Genomic DNA, 9,459 nt, shown 5'->3' on the forward strand with positions numbered 1-9,459 from the left:
TCTCAAAAAAAAAAAAAAAAAAAATCAACAAAAAAAGAAAAGTCTGTCCTTTTCCTTACTGCTCTGCAGTGTCACCACTGCTGTGTATCAAGCCCACACATGCATGTGGGTAACTTTTTAAAATTCATTCTCTTCTCCTAGAAGCAGCCCCATCAGCATGCCCTGCACCTGGCATGTGAGACAGTGCCCACTGAGGACGAGGGCCTGAGGAGCAGCCGCTGCAGCGTCAACCACCCCATCTTCCATGAGGGCTCTAACGTCAGTGCTTCCCCACAAATCCCCATCACTGTCCTCCTTTGTCCCAATCCGTCCCTCACTCCACCATGCCCTTCCTTTTATCCCCATTCTTTCCTTCTCCTTCCGTCAGGGCACCTTCATAGTCACATTCGATGTCTCCTCCAAGGCCACCCTGGGAGACAGGATGCTTATGAGGGCCAGTGCAAGCAGGTGGGTACAGGCCAGGGTGTCCCCCACCCTCATCTCATTCCCCAGCTAGAGACCCCTCTCCTGGATTCCTTCCCATTGGTCCCCCCTTTCTTTCTCTAGCGAGAACAATAAGGCTTCAAGCAGCAAGGCCACCTTCCAGCTGGAGCTCCCAGTGAAGTATGCAGTCTACACTGTGATCAGCAGGTGCCCAGTCCCTGGCCCTCCCCTTGGACCTCTGGCCTTCCTCTATGTCTGGTACTCCCGCTGAGTCCCAGCTTGCTCTTCCAATGATGCACATCTAAGCTCTCCTGTTTTGGGATGCCTTTGTGGGTGAACAGCCCTATATAATAACGTTTATGCTGCATAAAGATGTTTCTGGGCTGGACGTGGTAGCTCACGCCTGTAATCCCAGCACTTTGGGAGGCTGAGGCAGGTGGTTCAACTGAGGTCAGGAGTTCGAGACCAGTTTGGCCATCACGGTGAAACTCCATCTCTACTAAAAATACATAAGTAATTAGTTGGGCGTGGTGGTGCGTGCCTGTAATTCCAGCTACTGGGGAGGCTGAGGCCGGAGAATCTTTTGAACCCAGGAGGCAGAGGTTGCAGTGAGCTGAGATCACACCACTGCACTCCAGCCTGGGCAACAGAGCAAGATTCTGTCTCAAAAAAAAGGTGTTTTTGTCAACAATGGACCCACATTTACTATGGATGGTCTCCTAAAATTATAATGGACTTGAAAAATCTCCTAGTTATGCCACAACAGTTGTAACATTGTAGTGCAACTTGTTGCCTTTTTTATGTCTAGATACACAAATACTTTCCATTGTGTTACAACTGCCTACAGTATCCAGTACAGTAACATGCTGCACAGGTTTGTAGCCCAGGAGCAATAGGCTACACCATATCACCTAGCTGTGCAGTAGGCTCTACCATCTAGGTTTGCATAAGTGTAACCTATGATGTTTGCACAAGGATGAAATTGCCTAAGGCCAGGCGCAGTGGCTCACACCTGTAATCCCAGCACTTTGGGAGGCTGAGGCAGGCGGATCACCTGAGGTCAGGAGTTCAAGACCAGCCTAGCCAACATGGTGAAACCTTGTCTCTATTAAAAATGCAAACATTAGCCCAGTGCAGTGGCACATGCCTGTAATCCCAGCTACTGGGGAGGCTGAGGCAAGAGAATCGCTTGAACTTGGGAGGCAGAGATTGCAGTAAGCTGAGATCGTGCCACTGTACTCCAGCTCGGGGGTGACACAGGAAGACTGTGTCTCAAAAAAAAAAAAAAAAAAAAAAGAAAAGAAAGAAAAGAAAAAGAAAAAGAAATTGCCTTACGATTAATTTCTTGGAATGTATCCTTGGTGTATTTGTACCCTAATAATACATACCATAGCTCTTGCTGCTTCTCTCAAACCGACTTGCTGGTGGGACACACACACTTTGCCACGGCTGTGCCTTTCCCCCTCTGCCTCCAAAAGAAAGGCTTCCTTTTTTAACATGAAACACATCCTGTCCTTTGTATTAAATGTGAATGTGCTGAAGCAAAGCTGCTAGATGGAGATCAAGGCTTTTCTGAGCACCCTGAATTGGGGAGCTTGTGCCCAACAGGATATGGTCTGTCACCACACAGCGGAAAGGAAAGGTCGGGTTTCTATAAAACTCAGAGTGGGGCAGAGGTGTGAGAAACTGTTGGGAAGGTCTCTAAGAGGCCGGCCCAGGCAGCGCAGGAAGGGCAAGTGTAGGGCTGAAGGCAAGAGGGCTCTTCAGGTGGGTGCAGGCGCAGGGGCAGGCCAGACTGGACACAGAGCAAGGCATCCCACACACTGGGCTGAAAGCCTGTAACACTGCTGTGGGACGGAGTTTGCTGCTATTGCTTTTTTTTTTTTTTTTTGAGTTTTGACAGTCTCGCTCGGTCACTCAGGCTGGAGTTCATTGGTGCAATCTGGGCTCACCACAACCTCCACCTCCCAGGTTCAAGCGATTTTCCTGCCTCAGCCTCCCAAGTAGCTGGATTACAGGCGTGCACAACCACATCTAGCTAATTTGTTGTTGTTGTTGTTTGTTTGTTTTGAGAGAGAGTTTCACTCTTGTTGCCCAGGCTGGAGTGCAATGTTGAGATCTCCGCCTTCCAAGTTCAAGCGATTCTCCTGTCTCAGCTTCCCGAGTAGCTGGGATCACAGGCATGCACCACCACGCCTGGCTAATTTTGTATTTTTAGTAGAGACAGGGTTTCTCCACATTGGTCAGGCTGGTCTCAAACTCCCGACCTCAGGTGATCTGCCCACCATGGCCTCCCAAAGTGCTGGGATTACAGGTGTGAGCCACCACACCTGGCTGCTGTTGCTTCTGATGTATTAAGTTGTTAGGGGAAGGAACGAGGGAGATCAAGCAGTGTCATTGTCTTTTCAAGTCACATGTACGTTTCCTTTTCTATCCACAGGGAAATACTTACAATAAGACCTTACAGCTATATGTACCCATGTCAGGCATCATTGTATGTTGCTGTTGTTTTAAGGTGGTTTTCTTGCATCATCTTAAGTACTTTATATGTATTTACATTTATTTAATCCTCACAATAATTATATTGTTACCTCTGTTTTCATCAACAAAGACATCAATAAGTGAAATACTTTGCTCCTGTCAATCTCCAAGTGAGCAGCAGAACCAGGAATCAGACCCAGACAATTTGGCTGCAGAACCCATGCCTATGGCCATATATGGCATGCCTCTCCAAGGACTGGGGAAAGCTGAGTGGTTTACTTAGATCTGAAAACAGGCTTAGGCTGCATATGGTGGCTCATGCCTGTAATTCCAGCACTTTAGGAGGCCGAGTGCTGGGATTATGGGCATGAATGGGAGGATGGCTTGAACCCAGGAGTTCAAGACCAGCCTGGGCAATATAGCGAGACCCCATCTCTACCAAAACAAAATTTAAAATGAAAATAAAATAAAATTTTAAAAATGAAAAGAGGCTTAGAACTAGATTTTAAAGTGAGAAAACAGAAGCACAGAGAGAAGGGTTTGGGGTGGGAGGCACAGAGGAAAACCGGCATACTTAGGGAAAAATAAACCCCTAAGATTTATAGAGGACACCCTGTGTGCTGGGCACTACCAAGCCCTGGTCACAACTCTACTACAGAGGGTGCTATGGTTCGCATCCCCATTTTAAAGAGTGAAAAGCTACAGGTTCCAGAGATGTGAAGTGGCTTGCCTCGGTGACTCAGGTAGGAAGTGGTCAACCTGAGATGTGAACCCAGGCAGTTTGACACTGGAGTCCATGTTTTTAGTCATCAGGCTGATGTGGGGTGGACTGCTGGGGCCGTTTCTGTGCGGCTGGTCTGGCTGCTGCGTGCGAGGTGCAGGCCCCTCTGCTGCTCTGCTTACTTTTGCTTTTTGTTTGTTTGTTTTGAGACAGGGTCTCACTCTGTTGCCCAGGCTGGAGGGGAGTGGTGTGAATGTAGCTCAGTGCAGCCTCGACCTCCCAGGCTCAAGCAGTCCTCCTGCTTCAGCCTCCTGAGTAGCTGGGACCACAGGCGTGTGCCACCACGTGCAGCTAATGTTTGTATTTTTTATTTTTTTTTTGCAGAAACGAGGTCTCTCTATGTTGCCCAGGCCAGTCTTGAACTCCTGAGCTCAAGCGATCCTCCTGCCTTAGCCTCTCTGAGTGTTGGGATTACAGGCATGAGCCACCTCGCCTGGCCAGCTTGTTCATTATTACTAAAACCAGGGAGTATGGCTTAACTTGAACCCCCAGTGCCAACCACACAGCCTGTGTTTGCTGAAGGAGGTTTGGGTGGAAAGACCCCACCTGCCTCCTGGAACACTGACGTCCCTTCCATAGGCTTGTGCACAGGCACCATCTTCCTTCACATTTACTCACCTGCCCCAGGACAGCTGAATCTATTTTCTTCATTCCCACCATGAAGGGGCCCTCACTCCATGTCTTCCTGAGTGATCCAGCTCTCATTCCTAGAGTCCCCTTAGGGTAACTTGTTCTGCTGCAATCTCTGTAAGCATTACCAGAGGCCAACCACTACCTATTAGAGAAAGCAATGCAAACGCCTTTGCCCCATGTAGGAGAGGTGAGGTTTAAGTTGGGTTTTTAAGTGTAAATTTCCAAAATGGGAGATAGTAAGAATGTTCCAAGGAGAAGAGCTTGAGCAAACTCATGAGACTATGAAAGAGCCAGAGGTGTGCAGGGCAGAGCTAGTGGATCTGGGTGATGGGGGCAAGGGACATCGGAGGGAGGGGAGCTGAAGCCGAGGCAGCAAGGGTTATGTGGGACCATCTTTTATTTGTTTATTTTGAATAGGGACAGGGTCTCACTATGTTGCCCCAGCTGGTCTGGAACTCCTGGGCTCAAGCGATCCTCCTGCCCCAGACTCCCAAAGTTCTGGGATAACAGGCATGAGCCACTGCACCCAGCCAAATAATGTCCATTATTATTTCCCTGAGAAATGTGCCTGGCCAAACAGAGCTCTCTGCAGTAGGACAGGGCACAACTGGGGACAGTTTCAGGGCTGTTTTTCACCCACAGGCTCTCTCTCCAGGCAGGAAGAATCCACCAAGTACTTCAACTTTGCAACCTCTGATGAGAAGAAAATGAAAGAGGCTGAGCATCGATACCGCGTGAGACTCTAGGGAGTATCCATGTCTGCCTTTCACAGTGTGGATAAAGTTGGAAGTTGGTGGAGAAGATGGAGAGGAGCTTGGGGTAGGGCCAGGAGGGAAGTGGCATTTGGGAGGCTCCAGAGACCACAATAACACTCTGCCTTGATTTCCTGCAGGTGAATAACCTCAGCCAGCGAGATCTGTCCATCAGCATTAACTTCTGGGTTCCTGTCCTGCTGAATGGGGTGGCTGTGTGGGATGTGGTCGTGGAGGCCCCATCCCAGGTACCTGCCTGCCTCTCCTCTTTCTTCAGACTGGCATCCCACAGCACAGCACTCCCTGTTACCAGGGACATGTTGCTCATTCTATGGCTAACTGCTTCTCTCTCTCCCCAGAGTCTCCCCTGTGTATCAGAGAGAAAACCTCCCCAGCATTCTGACTTCCTGACCCAGATTTCAAGAAGTCCCGTGCTGGTAAGAAAGTCCCTGAACCCCCACCGCAAGATCAGCCCCCACCAGGGATCCCGAGAAATGTACCGCTAGGCCGCAGAGTTCCGTGCATGTCCTGTAACTAACTGTTCATCTGTTCCCCACCCCAAACCTGACCATATTTTTACCTGTGGTTCCCTCCTCAGTGAAGAACCCCTCAGCTTCACCCCTCTTCTGCCCCCAGGACTGCTCCATTGCTGGCTGCCTGCGGTTCCGCTGTGACGTCCCCTCCTTCAGCGTCCAGGAGGAGCTGGATTTCACCCTGAAGGGCAACCTTAGTTTTGGCTGGGTCCGCCAGGTGTGTGAGGGCAGTGGCAGAGCACCTGCCCTGGACTCAGGCAGGACCTGGCATGTCTGTGCCCATCTGCAAGCCAGGGCATCCCTGGAGCTCTGAGCCTCCCCCAGAGCCAGTTCCACAGGTTTCGCCCGACCCCTTTGCAGACATCGCAGAAGAAGGTGTCGGTCGTGAGTGTGGCTGAAATTATGTTCGACACATCCGTGTACTCCCAGCTTCTAGGACAGGAGGCGTTTATGAGAGCTCAGGTAGAGACCGTGTCGGGTGCAGCGACCAGGCTGGAAAGAGGCCCCCAGGGCTACATCCGCGGTGCTGGGTGGGGGTTTGCAAGCCTTGGGGGAGGAGGGTGAAGGTCTCTGGGCAGGACAGCTGTCCCTCAGGGCACGGGTGCTGCTGTGTCTCAACCCTTAGAGCAGAGCCTCAGGGAGGAGGGGAGGGAGTTAAAGGTTGGGGAACCTGGGAGGCATCCGGGATGGCAGGAGGCCGGACGCTCTCTGATCTCTGAATCAGACGGAGATGGTGCTAGAAGAATACGAGGTCTACAACGCCATTCCCATCATCATGGGCAGCTCTGTGGGGGCTCTGCTACTGCTGGCGCTCATCACAGCCACACTGTACAAGGCAAGTGTTTTATCCCACTCTTTTTTTTTCTTTTTTTTTCGAGACAGAGTTTTCACTCTTGTTGCCCAGGCTGGAGTGCAATGGTGTGATCTTGGCTCACTGCAATCTCCACCTCCTGGGTTCAAGTGATTCTCCTGCCTCAGCCTCCCGAGTAGCTGGGATTACAGGTGGCCTGCACCATGCCCGGCTACTTTTTTGTATCTTTAGTAGAGACGGAGTTTCACCATGTTGGCCAGGCTGATCTCAAACTCCTGACCTCAGGTGATCCGCCTGCCTCAGCCTCCCAAAGTTCTGGGATTACAGGCGTGAGTCACTACATCTGGCCTTATCCCACTCTTGACACCACCAGCATATGACCCAAGCCCTTCTACAGACTGGGTGGTATAGTGAGAACTCAGACTGTGGAGGCAGGCAGGCCTGGACACACATTTTGGTTCTATCATGTACTCACTGTTTAATGTTAGGCAAGTTGCTCCACCTCTCTGAGCGTGTTTCTCTCTCTTTTTTTTTCCTTTTTTCTTTTGAGGTGGAGTCTCACTCAGTTGCCCAGGCTGGAGTGCAGTGGCACAGTCTCAGCTCACTGCAACCTCCACCTCCCAGGTTCAAAAGATTCTCATGCCTCAGCTTCCCAAGTAGCTAGGACTATAGGCACAGGCCACCACACCTGGCTAATTTTTGTATTTTTAGTAAAGACAGGCTTTCACACTGTTGGCCAGATTGGTCTTGAACTCCTGACCTCATGTGATCTGCCCACCTCGGCCTCCCCAAGTGCCGGGTTTACAGACATGAGCCACTGTGCCCCGCTGTTTCTCATTTTTGAAATGATAATAATGCTTATATCACAGAGTGGCTGAAGTGAGAGAGAAATGAGGCCAGGGCATGTGCACAGATCTGCCTGGATCTATGCTGTCCTGCCACGGGTCGTGTGTGTACCTACTGTGCTTGGGGCCAGCAGATGCTCGATATAGGATAGCTGTTGTTCACATAAAGGTTCTAGCACACAAATGTAAGTTAGCTTAGTTGTTGCCTCCTCTTCTCTCTCAGCTTCTTCTTATTCCCAATTTTCTTCCCTGCCCTCTTACCCAGCTTTTCTTTCCTTTTTTTTCTTTTTCTTTTCTTTTTTTCTCTTCTCCTTTCTTCTTCTTTTACATGGAGACTTGCTCTGTCGCCCAGGCTGGAGTGCAGTGGCATGATCTCGGCTCACTGCAACCTCCGTTTCCCGGGTTCAAGCGATTCTCTTGCCTCAGCCTCCTGAGTAGCTGGGATTACAGGCGCACCACCATGCCCAGCTAATTTTTGTATTTTTAGTAGAGACAGGGTTTCACCAGGTTGGCCAGGCTGGTCTCCAGCTCCTGACCTCAAGTGACCCATCTTCCTCAGCTTCCCAAAGTGCTGGGATTAGAGGTGTGAGCCACTGCGCCCGGCCTTACCCAGCTTTTCTCATTTATTTTCCCTGATAGCTTGGCTTCTTCAAACGCCACTACAAGGAAATGCTGGAGAACAAGTCTGAAGACACTGCCACATTCAGCGGGGAAGGTTTCAGCTGTGGGGCCCCAAATATGCCTTTGTCCTAATAATCCACTTTCCTGTTCATCTCTACCCCTGTGGGCTGATCTTGCTTGCAACCATAAATCAACTTACATGGAAACAACTTCTGCATAGATCTGCACTGGCCTGAGCAACCTACCAGGTCCTAAGCACCTTCCAAGAGAGGTAGAGATTGTAATATTTTTACATATCTGTCTACCTTTTTTAGTGATGACCCACTTTTTACAGAAACAGGCATGGTGCCAGCATAAATTTTCATGTGCATAAGAACTGTCACATGAAACAAGGATGTTTATAGCACATTTTCCTTGCATGGAAGAGCTATAACCCAGAGACCTGAGTGCCTCTCTGGCAATAGTTGGGGGAACCTGTTTGTGGGCATTGAAAAAGTTTTCTCACTTTCTATGGTGATGGGAGCCTGAGGTCATCTTTTCTTGATGGGGCTGAGAGGCGTCTCAGGGGAGAGGGTCAAAGAGTGTGTGTGTGCGTGCGCATGCACGTGCACGCAGGATGCATTGGCCATGGGTTTCTGCACACACTTAAGGTTCCTCCGTAATGGTAAGTGGGCAGGCTGTCCTAGGAGGTGAAGAAATGTCCAGAGCTCATCTGAACTCCTGTTCCCCTTGAATGGGGTATTCAGAAACCAGGAAAGCCAGGCTTGGAGCATGTGATTTCCCAAATAGAAGACCCATTAAGAAAGATTATAGAGAATGACCAAAAGATTCCAAATCCAGCATTAGGTCCCCAGGCCTCACACACAGGACTGGGGAGCCTCCGTCTGAAATCCAGATAGCTGGGGTTCACAGACACCAGCGGCTCAGGTGTCCGGCAAGAAGTAAGGCTTCAGGATCTGCAGCCCTGGGCTCCCAGGGGGGCTCTGCGAGCTGCCTGAACTTGGACAAGTCATTTAATTCCCGAGAATCTCAGGTCCTCCTCTGGAGAAGGGGAACTAAAATTATACCCTACTCCCAGCCTTACTGTGAGGATTCGGTGTATGGGGAAGCCCACTACAGCCTACAGCCCTAATTTTTAATAGGTGTGAGTGAGACAGAGGCCTCATCATTACTAGGTGAGAGAGCGGGAGCTGGGATCGCTGTGCGTGGAGGAGGCTCCCTCAAGCACCCCAGTATCAGCGATGTGGGAAAAGCACGTGGAGCTCCCACCGCGCAAGGCGCAAGCGCGGAACAGGAGCTTACCAAGCTGGGTGCATGCACGGAGCGGGCGCCTCTGGGTGCACTCCCAGTGGCCCCGCCCTCCCCATAGAGCCTCAGACACAAAGCTTCACACCTTTATTGCGCCCGCGGGCGTCAGGGGCCTCAGGGGTGTTCGTAGCCCGTGGGCAGGGGGTTGACGTGGCTGTTGTGGAACAGAGTGTGGTTACCGTCCCCCCAGGGGAAGGGCTGTGGAGAGAGCAGAGGGTGCGCGCGTGAGCGCCGTGGGTCCGGAGTCCGCGCCTCCCCCGCCACGCGCCCC

At 50.8% G+C, this 9,459-nt stretch overlaps 1 protein-coding gene across 2 annotated transcripts in view; it reads left to right on the plus strand.

The window, feature by feature from the left end:
* The window catches only part of ITGAD (integrin, alpha D), a 33,818-nt gene extending 25,429 nt beyond the window's left edge, over window positions 1–8,389 (plus strand). Inside the window, exons 21-30 of one of the 2 annotated variants that reach the window (XM_011933641.1) lie at window positions 142–258; window positions 368–447; window positions 547–630; window positions 4,974–5,052; window positions 5,211–5,318; window positions 5,430–5,507; window positions 5,707–5,820; window positions 5,964–6,065; window positions 6,328–6,438; window positions 7,899–8,389. In XM_011933641.1, the coding sequence (XP_011789031.1) occupies window positions 142–258; window positions 368–447; window positions 547–630; window positions 4,974–5,052; window positions 5,211–5,318; window positions 5,430–5,507; window positions 5,707–5,820; window positions 5,964–6,065; window positions 6,328–6,438; window positions 7,899–8,012 (987 nt within the window). In that variant the 3' untranslated portion in view covers window positions 8,013–8,389. The remainder of the gene's footprint in view (window positions 1–141; window positions 259–367; window positions 448–546; window positions 631–4,973; window positions 5,053–5,210; window positions 5,319–5,429; window positions 5,508–5,706; window positions 5,821–5,963; window positions 6,066–6,327; window positions 6,439–7,898) is intronic. The other variant, XM_011933640.1, reaches the window with a different exon arrangement.
* The last annotated feature ends 1,070 nt before the right edge of the window (window positions 8,390–9,459 follow it).

This window comes from Colobus angolensis, unplaced genomic scaffold, assembly GCF_000951035.1.
Source record: "Colobus angolensis palliatus isolate OR3802 unplaced genomic scaffold, Cang.pa_1.0 Scaffold128, whole genome shotgun sequence".
Lineage (NCBI taxonomy): Eukaryota > Metazoa > Chordata > Mammalia > Primates > Cercopithecidae > Colobus > Colobus angolensis.